The sequence below is a fragment of the Amblyomma maculatum genome, chromosome 11 (genome assembly GCF_055883805.1).
Source record: "Amblyomma maculatum isolate TAMU_Amacu chromosome 11, ASM5588380v1, whole genome shotgun sequence".
NCBI classification, from domain to species: Eukaryota; Metazoa; Arthropoda; class Arachnida; order Ixodida; family Ixodidae; genus Amblyomma; species Amblyomma maculatum.
Genome location: NC_139354.1, coordinates 5,141,677 through 5,159,721, shown reverse-complemented (window position 1 = coordinate 5,159,721; position 18,045 = coordinate 5,141,677). Strand labels below are relative to the sequence as shown.

The following is an 18,045-nucleotide window of genomic DNA, read 5'->3' as shown; positions in this document are numbered from 1 at the left end:
TGCGCTAACAAAATATAGAATACCGACTAGCTCAACTAGAAGCTTTGGGGATGCAATGAGAAAGACGAAAAATATCATGAAGTGCACTTGGGCATTATGTGGATTCAGAAGCTAGAAATTGCATGCGGACCATGAGCGACGTCGTTTAGAAAGGCATAAATTAAGGGCAATAAATAGATAATGAAACCGCTCTGTTCCGCGAGTACAGCTCTTTTTCAGAAATCTGCTTTTTGAGACTTGCAAAAAACAAGGAGTCACGTTAACCTATAATCGTTTCGAATAATTATGAAGGAAAAGTATAAAAACAGCTGGCTCGATGGAAGTATGTTCTGTTTCGATAAGCACTGTTAAAGGATAGATTACCCGGAAATTACTCTTACTGAAAAGGATGATCAGGAGCCCATTGGCGGTCCTATACATTATTTTTTCTTTTGTAAGAACCAGAGTGAATATAGCAAGACAGGAAAAGTACAGCTTTCACTCGCTCAACACTTGATCTTATATTCGATTTGCAAGGCACGTTGATGACCTTATTCTTTATCGGTTTATAAAAGGATGTAAAGCGTCCAATAGCTCAGACAATCTTCATAGGCACTTTTTTCTTACATGCTGCGAAATTATATGCATTATTTTTAAAGCGAAAGCTTTGCTACGCCTTCTCATAGCTTGGTCGGCGTGTTTCATAACCACGTGGCGCGCGTCTTTTTCGCCCGAGCGACGCGCGCAGCTGGCGGTACTTGCTTCTTCTTCTGCTGCTGACTCGCTTCTTCTTCTTCTTCTCCTTCTTCACAAATGTCCACAAATATACAACACGGCGTGACACAATTCCACACAGCCTTCTAGAAGAACTAGAATGTCGCAAAGTGAAGTAGAACTGCGCATAACCTTAACCTAGTCTAGCCGTGTTAAACTTTGCTTATTTTTTCTTTATTTGCAGAGGGTTTCATGCCAGACCCCTTGCTGGCACTGACGGCTGGCACCCAGAGGTGGGCAGGTGAAGGATGCCATGGCACTGTCAAGAAAAAATAAGGTCCGCACACTCGCGCGAATAGTGTATTAAAGAGAGGGGCTTTGATTGAAGTGTCCAAACCATGGTGTTTACTCTTGGCGTAAATAATTACTCGGTTTTTATTCTGTTATGCTTTCTCTTTCTGCATAAAACATTCATGTAGCCGCACGGACAAATTTAAACACTCATAAATAAATAATTTGAAACTTCACACTTCGGACCGAGCCGAGCACCCTTTTCCGGTATCTAATCCCGTGGCGCTTTTCTTCCTCAGCAAGGGTTCTGCTTGTAGTTGAGCAAAAAACCACGGGCGTTTAATGCTCCGTCCGACACGAACCTCACCATGAAGGGTCCAGACGTCGTGTCTGAAAAAGAAAAGAAGAAAAAAGTTTCCACCCAGTTTGTTTGATACGGAGAAAAATGCGCCAGCATTATTTCTTTCACTGGCCAATATATTCCAATCCTGCATCTATTGGTATTCTGATTTCACGGTCTTTTGCTCACACTCACCAATCTATACTCTAACCGCGATTCTCCCCTAGTTCTGGTTCTATCTTGATCGTGATTACATTCTAATTGCATTTATATTTGTAATCACTGTTATTAATTTCTGCTGGGTCATTTTTACTCTGGCTCTCCGTCCTCTTCCCCACGAATGGAGATGGATTGCCCTCGCTTCAGCTGCCTTCTACCTATCATGATTGGCAGGTGGAAGCTGGACTCGCACGCCGCTGAAGCCGGAGAGTTTTCACTCTAATGTTATTGCATGAAAAAGACACATAAAAATAACGTCGAAGAACTCAAAAGTTGCCCTAACTAGTCTGCCTTCGCCAAATGTAAATACTCATACGTATTCACATATTGATTAGTGGGAAAGGAAGCGACCAGTTCACTTATGTCGATCACAGCGCCCACGCCTGAGCAACATAACATTTGATGTCTTGCAAGGCACTTGCTTATGACCCCCGTTATTTCCCACCCACATGAATCACTTACCTACTTGTCAGCATCAAATCCATGATGCGATTATTTGTAAATTACTGCCTTATTAACGGTCCCATCCTGAGCCCTACCGAATTCACTAGCCTGCAAGAACACATGAGTATGCTTTGATGTCTGATAAATGGTGTGCTGCCTCATAACCCAAATAAATAAAAATCTAAATCATTCTCTCGCAAACATATAGTAACTAGTGCCACTTAACACATTAAATCAGTTTACATTAATTCAATATAGCGTTACAAATACCTAGTAGTGCACATTACACATCGTTATCATGGACTACGCACATTCGAACCATATGCTCAAAGGCGTCACGTGCCCCTTCATTTTCACGGGCCCAATCTGAAAGCTGCACGAGTCACCTCAAGTAAGTAAATTTGACAAATATACTTTTCGTCCATCCGAAGGTGAAATTAACGCCATCTGTCAGGCACCCTTCGCAAGCAATATCAATTCGGAGCTAGGAGAAATCCAAATCCGAGCCACCCGCTTTATCTTACCACAATGCTCAGGGAATACAAGTGTCAGTTTACTGAAACGATATCTCAGCCTCCCAATTCCGCCTTGCACCTTTAATCAATACCATTTAGTTTTTTTTTCTTTGTCCAATTACATAATTTTGTTTTACAATTGTACAAGTAAAAAAAGGTTCAATCGGTGCTTCAGCTCAGCATACTATACCAGGCCCAGTTCCGATGACTGACTAGGCGATAGTGTGGACAGAGTTGGAAACAATAAATATGAACGCAAGGCGCACCATAACGGTCATACCAAAACTTGCCTCCATCTCTATTCCTCAGCAATTTGCACAACTGAACACACAGGCAGAACTAATTGAACAGTGAGAGGCAACAAAATATATGAAGCAAAAATATCTTATGCCCATGCCATCCTTGACCAATGCGATGACAATGCGAACATCGACAATGGCTGCCCACCCTCCATGAGATATTTCACAACTATTACGATGAACAAATCGACTAAGCTATGTCGTTAAAATATTGAACCAGCGAAAGACACAGAAACATATGAACAGAAGTACACATGGGACAGTGCGGGACGGGACAGCGCGGAACGGGAAGGCGCGGGACAGCATTTCTGTGTCTTTCGCTGGTACAATATGTTAGATACGCACCAACTAGTCCAAATGGTCACCAACGTAAAGATAAGCCGGCATCTCGCCCTCTTTTTGATGTACTCCCAAGAACCTGTATTGCATATACAGACGTGTCAATTATAGAAAATGGCGGAAGAACTGCTCTAACCTGACACACACACACAGCTAAAAGTACGTAATGAATACGAATCAGAACATCCGGAGCCACTTGTTGTGGAAATTTATGCAATCCGCGATGTTATGATTACCTAAATTATTTTAAATAGTACGTAACAGAAGCCCACATCTCTACAGGCTCCTTAGCCACCATAAAACAACTGGAAAGTCTGACAAAGGCATTATGTGTACCAAGGTGATCCATGCACTTAATAAGGAAACAAAGATACGCATCCAGATGCACTTTATCCGAGACGATGCTGAGAACGCTGAGCAAAGAAAATTTGACAACCCCACACACCAAATTCCAAGCACTAATACACCTCCCGTCAGACTGCCTTTTGATGCCCGCTGCGTTGTCCTCATCCTGGTATCCTCTCTTAGAAAAAAAGTAGTTGTGGTTTAGCTCTGGTTAACCCTAGTTGAATTGCGAAAGTAACGGCGGACGCTTCTTTTGCCTGCTACATTATTTCCCTACGTGCCTGCGTGTCTTAAGGGTAACGAGAATGCAAACGGTTCTGGCAGGCTAATTCTGATATCATCCTCCCGTATGAAAGGAGCGACCTGAGTTGGCAGCTCCTGCCCGTGGCATAGGGGTAACGTGAATTCAAACGTCATGGCAGGCTGATCTTTTTTATTTTTTTATGCGGAACCACGGACACGGACACGACACGGACAAGGCACACAGCGCGCCGAGCGGTTAGACCTGGCGTATAGTATTGCATTCGCAATAAAAGTACACGTGCCCTCATTCCCCCGTGCACTTTCCTCCTCCCCCATAACTTAACTAGACTGGAGGAGGTATCTCTTAGAAGAATAAGCGCTGGGGTGCCCATTACCCCGTCGGTCAGGTGGGACTCTCAAGACATAGGACCGAGCACCTGCCCGAAGTGTTCTACGACAGTTGCAGAGGTGGATGTTCGCCACCTGTCGTGGACTTTTACAGGGGAAAGAGCGTCAACGACACAGATTCTGCAGGAAAAGGGACTGTCGGCGACGAGGGAGGAGGATTTCTCAAATTGGCAGGCTGGCAGCAATAAGAGCAGGAGCCTCTGTTTCTGCAAGAAAACGGTTTACACGATTTGTTATCCGTATTACAAGTTTGTGAAATAAAAGAAAAGAATACTATAGCCCATGCTGCCCGCACTAGCTCCACAGGGGACATTACAAAAATAAAGATCTCGTCTCGTTATAAATTATAAATGGGTTCAGGGCAAGATTACCTGTGACAGGTGCGTTGACGACCGGGTTGGGCTCCTCCATTGACGGGTTGAGTTTTGTGCCGCAATAGCGCACCCCTCCCAGGAGAAGATAGTCCATGGAACACTCGACCATGCCGAGACCAGCTTCGGTTTCATCTGCATGGGCAAACGTTGTTTATTACTAATAATCAAGAGAATCATTCAGTGGGAACGGCGGAGGTGTTGAAACCATGCGCCTAACAAATCCATTCCGGTTTCTTGCCCAGGTTAGAGACGAATGACCTGTTTACTCTTACCACAGCGACAATGTGTGCCTACTGCTTCTGCCGTGCCCGCGGTCATTAGTTACGGTTCTTATAGCAATGAACCATTGTTTTGTTGAGGTGCATGCTATCTGTGGTGACATGGAACAAAATCCAGGTCATCCGACACAGGAAGTGCTTCAAACGATAATCGAAGATCTCAAACAGCTGAAGCAAAGTACAAACTCTACTAGGACCAAATTGTGCGAGAATTGCAACAGACTGTCGGCTATCGGAAGCAAGCTAGACGATATTTCCTTAGCGGTTACTGGCTACACGTTTAAAGTATAAGTTCACTGCAAAAAACCGTCGACAGTCCTATTTTGAAGGTAGACGACCTAAAGAATAGGAGTAGGCGGAATAACCTAATTTTGTTTGGCACTAAGGAAACCGGGGACTAAACGTCCCAAGATCTTGAGGGCACAGCCTGAAAATATGATCTTTTGGACCTGTTGAAAATTTCGGATGGGGATATTGAGCGTATCCACAGAATAGGGAAGGCATCTGAGGGCAAATGCAGACCAGTAATCTTTAAACTGGAGGGACAAAGCGAAAATCTTAAAAAGCGGCAGAAATCTGAAAGACACAGGCTATAAGGAAAATAAAACCGCAGCAGGCACAGGACGGAGGGTGGAGACAACACAGGGCGGTACTGACAACTGTGTCAGTTGTCAGTACCGCCCTGTGTTGTATCCACCCTCCGTCCTGTGCCTGCTGAGGTTTTATTTTCCTTATGTCTCACCAACTGGCCTATACACATCTGCCCTGCTAAGTTACAGGCTATAATATATCCCATGAGTTCTCCCCTTGCGTCCAATCAACACGAAAAAGGCTTTGGGAAAGTACGAAAGAGCAAAGGTTTAAATGTGAAAAGGTCATGCTCACTTTTGACAAAATCAAACTAAAGGCAAATGTATCGATGGGACGATACCCGCAATGAAAAAGTTTCCTGTGCTTCGAAATGATGGACTGTTTCCAGAATCATGCGCGCACAAAGTAACACTCAGAGCTCAAGAGCACTAACAGCACACCCGTCATTGAATTCCTTTTCGATGCTTAATATTATTGCTAAAAGCGTAGTAAACAAACCTGACCAACTTGAAAGCCTCCTCTTCACACATGATCCTGACGTCGCTGTTCTTACTGGAACATTGCTTCGTAATGCAATTCCTAATGCAGTTATCGCACCTGATCAATACGAAATCGTCCGTCGCGACAACACTTAAAGGGGGGGGCGACGTCGCTATTCTGTTAAAGAAAAGCTTAGACAATACAATACTGATATGGTTTTGGTTGTTCTCCGTCTTTAACAGCTGAGTCTTCTAATAGGTGCTATTTATCGATCTCCGAATTCTGATACTTCTGTACTGGATAGCTTGCCCGACTTTTTAAATGAACATACAGAGCGCTATAGCCATGTTATAGTATGCGGAGATTTTAATTTGCCAAACATCAAATGGGATTCTCTATGCGCTCAAACTTCGTGTAATAACTTGGATACTTTGCTCAGCATTGTTTTCAACTATAATTTAAGCCAGGTTGTTCACAAACCAACGCGCATTACAGCAGATACAAGTTCTCTTCTTGACCTGGTATTTATTTCGGACCGTGTTAGTCAATTGGCCTGTTCGGCACATGTCTTCCCTGGAATATCATATCATGAAGCGATGCTCTTCAGAAGCGAATTGCGGCGATTAGTAGTTGTTCACCAGGTAGGGAAAGCGTTTTGGCGACTTAATAATGCCCAGGATGAAAGCGTTTCAGACCTGCTTGATCTCACGTATGAATACCTTGCTTTAAAAAATTAAAGGGCATTGCAGAATCTCCATTGGAGTAATGCGAAAGCACGGATGCTGCTGTTGGTTGCGTCATAGTTGCTTCTAGTTGCTTAATTCAGTTCTTGTTTACCCATTTTAGTCTTTGGTACTTTCAAACTGGGTGCCAATCCCTTCCTATGCCCTTTTAGGTTCTACTTCCGGTTGCGTGGCGTCATATTCTTGACGTCACCCTAATTGGCTGCCTTAAGTAAGGAGGAGGTAAACTTTATTAAAGAACTACGTTAGTCTTTGGTACTTTCAAATTGTGCGCCAAACCTTTCCCATGCCGTTTTTTGGTTCGACGTCAGGTTGCGTGGTCACATCCTTGACGTCACCTTAATTTACTAATTTAATTAAAGTATAGGGTCGAGGGTCCCCCTCGCTTCGCAGGCTTTACATTTATCCTTTTTTCTCACATATCTGGGTGTGAAACAACCAGACAGGGTTCGGGAAATTTCCGGCTTGTAATCACCGCCAGGCTATGGCCTCTGTATTATTTAAGCTAGGATCCGGTGGCGGCATCAGACGTCTTCCTAATCTATAATTTTCGATTATTTTGTTATAGGTTTGCAAACGTTCGTCCATCGCCTGGCAGTCGGGCGGCTCCGCGTTTGCCCGGAAGTAGAGATTTCGGGCTAAATCATGGGCCGCCTCGTTGCCGGGGACGGACGTGGGGCCTCCTAAATCGGTGGAAATTAAAGTTTTAATCAATCAATCATCAATCTAATTTAAATACCTATTTTAGTATTTGACACATTCAAATATGGCGCCAGGCCATTGGCTAATGAGACCATTTTCTCCTTTACTTTTACATTTTGCCTCTAATTAATTACCTAGTTAACTTATTGGTCGAATTATTTTTTCGGACACAACATTGCGTCACTCTCTATCGATTAACCCCACTCATAAACCTCTACCGCTTTTCAGTAACAACTGCTGCGGACACAATTTTGCGTGTATTGGATCTATTTGACTACCTAATTAACTTATTGGCCTAATTATATTTTCGGACACATTACGCCACGCTCTATCGATTGACAGCACTTATTAACCTCTGCCACTTCTCAATTACTCACAACTGCTGCGAACAAAATTTACATTTTTTGCCTGTAATAATTACCTAATTAACTTATTCACCTAATTATTTTGTATGCTTTCCTCAGCAGATCTGGGCTTCCCACGCTAGAATCACGTCGCAAACAGCACCGACTAAAATGTTGTTCAATATAATTCATAATAAAACAAAACTGAATTTTGAGAGATATATGCAATACAACATAACCCGCCACACCCGTAACAAACACGAAATGACTATCTTGCCGCGATGCCGAACGCGCGATGCATATTAACGCGAAAGTGTTATTTCGCTATGTTCACAGATTTCTGTCCGCAGACCACGTCCGCAAAATCGTGTCCGCAGCAGTTGCGGATAATTGAGAAGTGGTAGAGGTTACTGAGTGGTGTCAATCGATAGAGGCTGACGTAATGTTGCTGCAGAAGAATATAATTAAGCCAATAAGTTAATTATATAATTATTACAGCACAAGTTGTAAAAGTTGTCCGCAGCTGTTGTAATTGAGAAGTGGTAGAGAGTGGTAGTGGTGTCAATGGATAGAGGGTGGCGTAGTGTTGTGTCCGAAATAATAATTAGGGCAATAAAGTAATTAGGTAAATAATTAGAGTCAAAACACGCAAAATTGTGTCCGCAAGAGTTGTGAGTAATTGAGAAGTCGTAGAAGTTAATGAGTGGTGTCTCTCGATAGAGGGTGATGTAATGTTGTGTGCGAAAAAATAATTAGGTCAGTAGGTTAATTGGGTAATTATATAGAGGCAAAAAATGAAAACGTAAAGGCGAAAATGGTCTTATTAGCGAATGGCTTGTCGCCACATTTGAATGTATCAAATACTAAAATAGTTAATTAAATCAGTCAATTAGAGTGGCGTCAAAGATGTGACGTCACGCAACCGGAAGTAGAGTCGGAAAAGAGAATAGGAAGGGATTTGCGCGAAATTTGGGAGTACCGAAGACAAAAATAGGAAAACAAGAAGTGAATTAATGTGATGTCAAGACTGTGACGTCACGCAATCGGAAGTAGAGCGGAAAAGGGCCTAGGGAAAGATTGGCGCTCAATTTGAAAGTACCAAAAACTATACTAGTTAATTAAGGCAGTCAAGTACGGTGACGTCAAGGTTGTGACGTCACGCAACCGGAAGTAGAGCCGGAAAAAAGGGCATAGGCAGGGATTGGCGCGCAATAAGAAAGTACCGAAGACTAAAATGGGTAAACAAGAAGTGATTTAATGTGACGTAGAGGATGTGACGTTACGCAGCCGGAAGTAGAGCCGAAAAGGGGCGTAGGAAGGGATTGGCGTGCAATTTGAAAGTACCGAAGACCAAAATGGGTAAACAAGAAATGAGTTAAGTAACTAGAAGCAACCAGAAGCAACCAACAGCAGCATCCATGCTTTCGAATTACTCCAATGCAGACTCTTCAGTGCCCTTTAATTTTTTATGTTCCTTCTTTCCACGCACTATTTCCGTACGGAACCGACTGCCAAGCGATATTACCATCCTAGAATCTTCAAAAACTTTCTTTTCTGTTCATCTCATTCATCGCAGTATCGCGTCTAGTACATAATGTACATCGGTTTCTTTGTTTTATTCTGTTCACCCAGTTTAGTGGACGTCAGATTATTTGCCTGTGTTCTCTTTGCTTCTCGTTGGTTTTAATGAATTTTCGTAATCGTACTATAATCCGCTTCGTTGCTGTTATTTTGTTGTTACTACTTAGTAATTCATTTAAGCTTTGTTCACTCCTGCCTGGACCGCCAAAGGGTAGTCGCCAGTATTTATGATATAAATAAACAAATAAATAAATAATTCGTTTCTTTTTGACGGAACTCAAGAAATCAATCCTTTGCACGGGATGCAGCGGAAGCCTGCAGCTCTGAAATGCCAGGTTATATTTATTTCATTATGTAGCAAGTTAATACAATGATATTACTTGAAATATTTGCCAGCAGCTCACATGATCTATGGTGCACTTTATAAAGTAGTTTTAGCGCCAAGTGTTTTTCTTCGTGGCCCGACGCGTGAAGGGTAGCGGGAGTGGAGTGACAAGCTTGGTGGTTCCTTGAGGAAAGCATACAGGAGCTATCGAAAGACTGCTATAAATGGGCAGGACTTGCATTGCGCCAGGCGAAATTGTAAGCAGGGACACAAGAAGAGACAGCGTCAAGGCGAGTTGTGATGTGCTGCCCAGAGCGACTGTCTGACGTTCTGAAAACCCGTGACGGCATTTACGTTCGCAAGCACAGCTGCAATAACTATTGCGGCCCTTCATTCGGTGGTTTTATGTTTTGTCTTTTAAATTAATGCAAATAATGATTGGCTAAATGTTTATTTGGTTGATAGGAAAAGCCCCCCTTATAAAGGTGAAATTTTGCGGGTCTCCGTACTCCTCAAGAAGAGGCATTGACGGTGACTGCAGTCAGGGTCAATGCGTCTTCTTGAAGAGTACGGAGACGGCACCCGAACACATTTCGCAAAATTTCACCGTTATATGAGTCATACTTAGGCGCATAGTCAATGACACGCGTACTTGTGGTAGGAGCGTTGTCGGACCCGACATTCGCTATAGAGAAGGGCACCTCAGGACCGGGCACGGAGTAGGTGATGGAGCAGTAGCCAGCTTCCTTGCGGAAGCACACAGTGTAGTCCAGGTTGTTAAAGTAGCCGCGTCTGGGCGGGATCTCCTGTGACTCGGCGTAGTCGAAGCTGCTGAAGTTCCCGCTCGTTCCAGTGTAGTATTGCAGGCAGTTGGAAGGAGCTGCGTAGCGTTAGGAATTCTGCAGATTTACGGCTTGAATAATCGAAAACAAGAGCGTTGAAACGAATACCATGACCAGTATTCCGAGTCTGCGTCGTTTTCAGAAGTGTTGTTTTCGTCCTCGCATCGAGCCATCTGATTGATTGAAACACCGGGACCGCAAGTCAGTTCAGTTGTCACAACTTGCGGTTCCGGCGTTCCCATAAGCCAGATGAAGGCGAAACTGCACAAACTCGTAATACGGGCCAAAACATGAAAATATGTCAACTATAAAAGTGTGTATAGTGCTTTGAGTTACAGGTCTGTATTCTGAAGAACGTTTTCTCTGGTCCTTGATCAATCCGTAGCGCAGTATTGCAGCAAAATTCAATGGTTCTGCTTACTGCACGTCATATATATTGTTGAGAGATTCAGAATATTCAGAAGGAATGTACCGAAGAAAGACTACGTTGAATCAGTTGTGAGAGGAACATCAGCGCAAAATTCTCAGATGTAAAATACTTCTAGGAAGGTTATACTATATTCCCCTTCATGCGCAAAGAAGCGTTTCCTTTGAAATTCCTCAGACCGTTAGCTATAGAACCGCACAATAAATGGTACAGAACGAAAGGAAATATTGTGTTAAAGGCCCTCATTCTTAGAGCGCTTGTTTTAACAATAACATATTGGATTCCATGTTCCTGTTATGTAGTTTCAATTAGTTATTTTACGAATGCAAAAATTTCTTAATCATGCAGTAGTTCTTGTTATTGTTGGCAACTCAGACATATATGAAAACTTTGCTTTTGCTGCATGCGAATATGTATCGCCACAATGAACCTCTTTTGGGGCTGTCGCATTTGATCTGGGATATTTTGATGTTCCAGCGGCTGTTCCTCGTTCCGTTGGTTTCCACGTAGAGTGTGATCGGGCCAGGAGACATATCCACGTCAATGTACACTGCGCATCGGGATACATATGGTTAGCAACGCATCGACTCAAGCATGATCATTCTTGCAGAAATGGCTTGTGAAGGTCCTCTCATTACAATATAGCTTTGCAATGCTTCATAGTGTAAGCATTGTGTAAGCAAAGAAGCGTTTCCTTTGAAATTCCTCAGACCGTTAGCTATAGAACTGCACAATAAATGGTACAGAACGAAAAGAAATATTGTGTTAAAGGCCCTCATTCTTAGAACACGGTAAAACCCCTCAAACTACAGGGTATTATTTTCTGAGCCGTTTGGCGGGTCACTTGTGACACCCATGAAGGTACATGAGGAAATAAAGAGAACGAGTCAACCCTGTGTTGTCAGGAAGGAAGAAAAACACTGAAATGTCATGCGTTAACGATGTATAAAATACACCGGTTTTAAATTCCCCCTTCGAGAGCGGAATGCGTTTTATTTTTTTTTTTATTTTTCAGCATTTGAGGAGCACACAGTGAGTAAAGTTGAAGAGCCAACTAGCCTTTTTTCTTATGATTGCAGGCTGCCGATCAATGGCACAATAGGTGAGGATGGAGGTCCGCTTAACTCTTCGCAGATTTTAACGCGAAAGCCTTTAATGCCTCCTCTTTGTCAGCAGGAGCTGTCGGCAGAGGCTGTCACACTTTCGAGGGAGATAAAGTTAAAAATGAATAAATAAACCCTGTCTCCACTGGGAATCGAACATCGATCGCTTGGATCCCCAGCCGAGCGCTTTACCAACTGCGCCACGCCCCGGGTTCTTTTTATTGCCAGTCAACAAAATACATACAGGGATAAAAATCCCTAGCCTGCCTTTGGCTTAAGCAATGTATTAAAACTTTTTTCATTTTGATCAATCCGTCGATCACATCCATCCACTGAGGCTGCTCAGGCTGACGACGGAGAACATCTCTGAGAAATGTGACATTTCAATGAAGTTGTCCCTGACCGATCGTACATTTTCTTCGGCGTGCTTAAATGGCATCCGAGTTTTCCAAATGCTGCGGAGGTCCAACGTTCATCATACTTCCGCTTGTCTACCGTCAGGATAGCGGGATTCCGCGAGTGACAGATACTGCGCCTTAAATTTCCTGTAAACGAATTATAGAACGCCGGTGAGCTTTAATGCGTTCAATTGAATGCTGGTTGTGTTCGACAAGGGGCGCGCCATGTACCGTCACGACAGGTCATGACGTCACCAGGCGATTCATGCACACACGAAGCTGACCCCACCGGGCGTTCGATCCAGGCATCCGTGCGATGCCTTCCATTTGACGCTTCCCCGAACGCCGGACTACGCAGCAAACAAGCAGACCCGGATGTCTAGGAGACGTTAGCACAGCAGGCATCAGCGGCATTCAATATGCTCGAGGTTTTGTCAGCCGATCCTGAGGGATCTCGGACGCATGTGCCCGACGGGACGTGAGTCACTGGATACGTACCAGGCCATTACCACTTATTACAAAGAGCTCAGGGCAAGCCTGCCTCCTCCGCACGCTTCGCTCAGCCGAGAATTACAGGCTACCACGTGGCGGCGGCTGCAAACGCGGTCGCAGCCAAACCCCTAGACGTATGCCAAAATATTTCCCGACTTAGTAAATCCGTACTGCCAACTGTGCGGTGAGCCTGCCACCTCAGACCATAATATGGGACTGTGCGGCTGATCCGCCTCCGGCAGATCTAGTACCATCTCCCCCGCTGGAACACTGGGAAGTGCTTCTCGCAAGCCGGGACACAGACGTCCAGTCCCGGGCCTCGGCAAGAGCGAAAGGGGTCGCTGACAGACTTGGACTGCCGGCCACCTAGATCAGCTGAATGCAGCCCAAGCCAAAAACAATCTAAATCGCTGACAAATAAAGTTTTTTTCTCTCTCTCAAATTGATTTACAGGATAGAAAAGGCGCAGCATATGTCACAATTCTCATCGGACACATGACCGCGCCGTAAAGGAAGGGAGGAAGGTGGGAGTGTAGGAAGAGAGGGAGACGTGCCGTAGTGGAGGGCTACGATCCACCGCGCTATAATGGCTTTCGCCTCATCGCACTTAAGTAGTTCAGGGGAGGAGACGGAGGGTGGCTGCTCCTGGCCCTGATGGGGTTTGGACAGGTAGGACAAGCGGCGGGGGGCTAGCCTGCCACCGAATTTTTTTTTATCTGTTGTAGGCCGTCATTGCACCCGTCACCGCTTCGGTGGTGGACGACGGCTGTTGCGGCGGGCGTCTTCCTCTTCCTCTTCTCTTTCTTTCTTCTCTATTTTCTATTCTGTCCGCACGAGGCAGCTGAGGTGGCTGCGTTTCGATGGAGGCGAAACGAAGAGGCGTCCGTGTGCTGTGCAATGTCAGCGCACGTTAAAGATCCCCAGGTGGTCGAAATTACTCCGTAGCCCTCCGCTACGGCTCCTCTTTCTCTCTTTCCACTTTCACTCCCACCTCCCTCAGTTCCCTTACGGCGCGGTTGCGGTGTCCACAGAAAACAAGTGAGACAGTCACTGCACCTTTCCTTTCCTATAAATAAATCAGTTTTTTTAAATCAGCTGAGGTGGCTCAGCTACAGAGCCAGTAGCAGGCCCGTGCATTTTAACGCGATAGCGTTAAGGGCCCCGTGTCGCAGAAAAGTCAGTGTCGTCGTAGACGGCCGCCGTCCCGCGTCGTCCGGCGTTGGCCGTGAGCGAAAAATCCCAGAAGCATTAATATATGAAAACAAGTACAAAAAATCGCCGACCTCGGGAATCGAACGTGGGGGCCTCGGGGTGGGAGACGAGCGCGCTAAACACTCCGCCACGCCAGCTACATGGTTTGAAATGGACAAAGGCAGTGATTGCGGTGTTTTCTCAAAAATGTTCCGTAAAGAAGTGTATTGTGGCGTATAATAATAATTATGAGCATGTAAATTACAGAATTACAGAACACGCAGTTAAGCGAGTGGCAAATTACTTTTCCGCTGTACTTCCTCTTCACTTGGCGTGCAAGTAGCGCCATCATGCATGTGACGCACGGAATAAGATAGATAGGGTATAGAGGCTAGAAGTTCTAGCCTCTGTAGACAGGGCATGGCTTCCGAGATTTTCATCGAGCCGGCTCGGATCAGTAACGGAGTTGCCGACGAACTACGACTGCAACAGGGGAGCAAGAAAATCTGCAGTACGCAGAACACAATATAAATTGTATAATGTCAGAATCACGTTTCAGAACAAGTAATTACCAAACAGTCATGCTTTGGACAAGTTAACGAGTGTTGTATCATGTGAACTACGTCTTTGTGTCACTCAAAAGCGCGACCAGCAAATGAGTAGACGGTACGAACGGGGCGCGATAACGCTATTGCGTTCCATTCTTAAAGGCGAAGCTTTAGCGACCTCCAAATTTTTCTTTTCCCTCTTCCCACTGCCACAACAACAACAACAACTTTAGTGGTCCAAAGTGCCCTCTAGATTTTTTTTTCCTTTAATGATGCGTTGATGCTCGGGCCCTGTGAACTGAGAAATTTTGACCATGGCTGTACCAGCGGCGTAATGAAACAGGAACAGCGGAGCGCATAATAAAATGTCGAGCTGAGACAGTCTGCCTGCTCCAGTGGCGCAACCAGGAAATGAACATAAAAGAAAACAGAAGCAAATCAGTCCAAAATCGGAAGAGCGCGCCTATCTCTGATAAAGACAGACAGACTGCCTGAGCTGGACCTATTTCCACGTGCTCCGCTGTTCGCACTTCATTTAACGCCTATAGCACCTATCATCCTGCGCTCAGTCACGTTATTTAAGATCACACTGGAAGGGAGAGATATGAGCATACTGTGCAACAGAGATATTGTTTTAGGCCAGCACTATCGATAACTCTATGTAATGCACCTAGTTTACTTAAACGATATGCTTATACATTAGGAAATTAACGCTTACGCGGTTTCACGAAAACGACAAAATGTAACATGAACAAGCATGCCTGCCTAAATCACAGTGCAGAAGTGCATACAGCCACAGGACAATCCCCTCAGTGTAGGTGTTACTATGGGCCTATAGTAATATAAATCACTAGATGACAATATATTTAGTGCTCTAAAACTTTCAATGCAGCCTTTCCCATTCCTGGTATTGCTATTGTGGAGCTTAATTGGTTTAGTGACTTAGTAATTATATTACTTCCTGCATCTTGCGTTGCTATATCTTTTTCACGCCTAACGTATTTGCGTATATTTCTTGAACGGCCACAAACACATTCGACTGAGACACACTTTCGGGCTCTTTTTCCCTTTTTTATTAAGTTTGAACGTGAGCAAATCACTTATCCTCCATGTACACTTTTCCCCCCCTTTTTTTACACTGCAAGATCTGTACGTGTTTGTTAGATGCAGTGCATTCTTTCTGAAACCAACTTGTCATATCTGCTTGTGACAGTCTCTATGTACAGCCACCGTCAAATGTATATACAGATCGACGGGTTTGCTTCTGAGTCTTGCAGCGTGGCTAGTTTTGCATCGTAAATGACAGTAACCTCCCAAAAGTGAGAGGACTTAGTGTCTTCAATCCTCCATAGATTTACACAGCCAGGTGTGGTAAAGAGCCCAGCTGAACAATTTAGAAAGAAATCTCTTGGCCTGTATACTTTTGAAAGAGGCTATACCTTTTGCCTAGAGTGCTTGTACTTTGATATGGGCGTTCAGTTCAATGTAGATTGTGCAATGAGCAAGAGAAATCCGAAGGGTGGTTGAACTGAAAGATCTAGCTTCATATATATGTATGCTTCTTCCCCAGGATCTTCCGCATGCGCATAATTTTGCACAGTCAACAACTAATAAGGAGAGCGAGCATGTGACCTCGGCGGTATTCGGTGCCACGTAAGGGCGTGTAAAAAAAAATTTCGCTAAAGGAAGTTCGAGAGGATTTTTCCGACATTGTCGTCTGTAAAAGATCGTGTGGCTTGGCAAACCGCACCAGAATAGACTGACTGTCACACGTCCGCACTTTCGTTTTAAATGCTTTTTTGAAAGCACTCATTGTGCGCTGCGGTAACCTCGAATGTCAGAGAGAACCACTGACGATGCTGTCCAGTGTTGAGCCCGCACAGGGGCGGCACGACGCTGTTGGCGTTGTGTCCGGTTACGATGAGCTTCTCGCCATCGCAGTTGCCCACAGTGGGCCGCTCCAGGTCGAACTCGTCGAAGTCGAGGCGAATCTGGCAAATCCGGTCGCTGAGTTTGAACACCTGCACGGCGCAGCTGGACTGGCCTCCCATGTTGCCGGCGTCACCACCGGTGCCGCTGGGCGCCTGACCCGAACCGGGGGCCGCGTGAAAACCGGGGCTGCTGAAGTACGTGTTGTTCAGAGTGATCATGGAGCCGCAGCTGACAGTCACTGCGGTCCCACGAAGAGAACAGAAGGAAGGTTTCACACCCTGTGAATGTGCGCAAAAGGTCGGCTTCTCGTATCATCCTGAACACCGTTTACCTCGTCCTTTGTCTTTTTGCGCGGTTCATGATGCATTGTAATAAAGTCACCAACTAGCTCGCCTCTCACTATTATACTTACGGCGGCAACTGGTGTATCGTATGTCCGCCCACTTTGCTCATGTACTTACTATATACCTTAATGGGGCGAAAACAGCTCTGAGTTACTTTTACGTGGGCTTGTATTATATGTGTTCATTACCTTACAATTATCATAATTTTTCTGAAAATGTATTCTTCACACAGACCAGCAATCAGCGTTCAAACCAACTCAAAAGAAAAAAAAAAGAACTATAGGAAATTTTTTGTTCACACAGCAGAATTTCTGTGCGGTTTTTCACCAAAAAGTCCTTTAATACCATCACAATTTTGTGCAGTTATGCTAATTACAACAGAAACGTTCTACAGCAAAGCTACTAAAGAACAAAAAAGTAATGGAGAACTACAATAGATAATGTATTTCTCACATGGTTTCGTTTTTCAACTAGGAAGGAGCTATCTGTCCCTCACGGCAGTTATCTCTGTAGAGTAAGTGCATCCGCACAACAGAATACGAGAGTGTCTTACGTGAGCAGCAAACGCCGAAGCCGTAGGCGCACGGACCGTAAACTATCCCTCCTCGCTCCATGCACTCCTGGAAAGAGTAGCAGGTGCCCTCCTGTCCCCAGCGGCCAGTGCATAGGAGGTTGGGAAAGCGCACCACGTGCAGCAGGTGCAGGACTGCGTGTAGGTATAGCGCATTCGGAAAGTCACTCATCTAGAATTCTACAGCTTTTTTACTGTGTGTTTCAGTATTAAACACTGATAGCATTTCCATATCTCTAGCCTCCCAGAGGTGCATTCTTAACGATTCCCGGCGTATCGGCGTTGATGCACAGCTCTAAAATTTGAATAGTTCGTTATGACCACTTTCAGTTTCTGCATGTATGGCGTCGGTTATTTGTGACACACCCGTTTTCAACTTTAAGACTAGCAGAATATGTTACTTCTAGAGCGACTGCTTACTTCGTGGTCTGTATTTTGGCAATTAACTGCACGCGGTGTAGCAAAATTTCTCGCTTCCAGCGGTCTTCGTGCATATTTTGTTTCGTACACAATACTTCGGCAGCTGCTTCGCGCATCCCAAAGTCAGCGTATCCCAGGGCCAGCGTAGCGGCAATCCGTGTTGGTAGCAAAGGGAAATAAACAGAGCTTCCTTCAGGTTTCCGCGTTCGATAAGACTGAAACC

General features: G+C 44.7%; 1 protein-coding gene across 1 annotated transcript; it reads right to left on the bottom strand.

The window, feature by feature from the left end:
• Positions 1–1,032: 1,032 nt before the first annotated feature.
• Positions 1,033–17,574, bottom strand: LOC146172703 (uncharacterized). The gene is made up of 6 exons (XM_084584373.1): positions 17,385–17,574; positions 16,411–16,725; positions 11,254–11,373; positions 10,207–10,434; positions 4,508–4,642; positions 1,033–1,374 (listed from the first exon to the last, which is right to left on the bottom strand). Exons 1-6 carry the CDS (start codon positions 17,572–17,574, stop codon positions 1,280–1,282), a joined length of 1,083 nt encoding a protein of 360 aa, XP_084440499.1. The 3' UTR covers positions 1,033–1,279.
• Between the last annotated feature and the right edge of the window lie 471 nt (positions 17,575–18,045).

Coding starts and splice junctions, on each gene's coding strand:
- LOC146172703 (XM_084584373.1), bottom strand. CDS start 17,574: ATGAGTGACTTTCCGAATGCGCTATACCTACACGCAGTCCTGCACCTG. Junction 16,726..17,384: donor CTTCGGCGTTTGCTGCTCAC/GTAAGACACTCT, acceptor GTGGGACCGCAG/TGACTGTCAGCTGCGGCTCC. Junction 4,643..10,206: donor CGACAACGCTCCTACCACAA/GTACGCGTGTCA, acceptor TTGCCCATGCAG/ATGAAACCGAAGCTGGTCTC.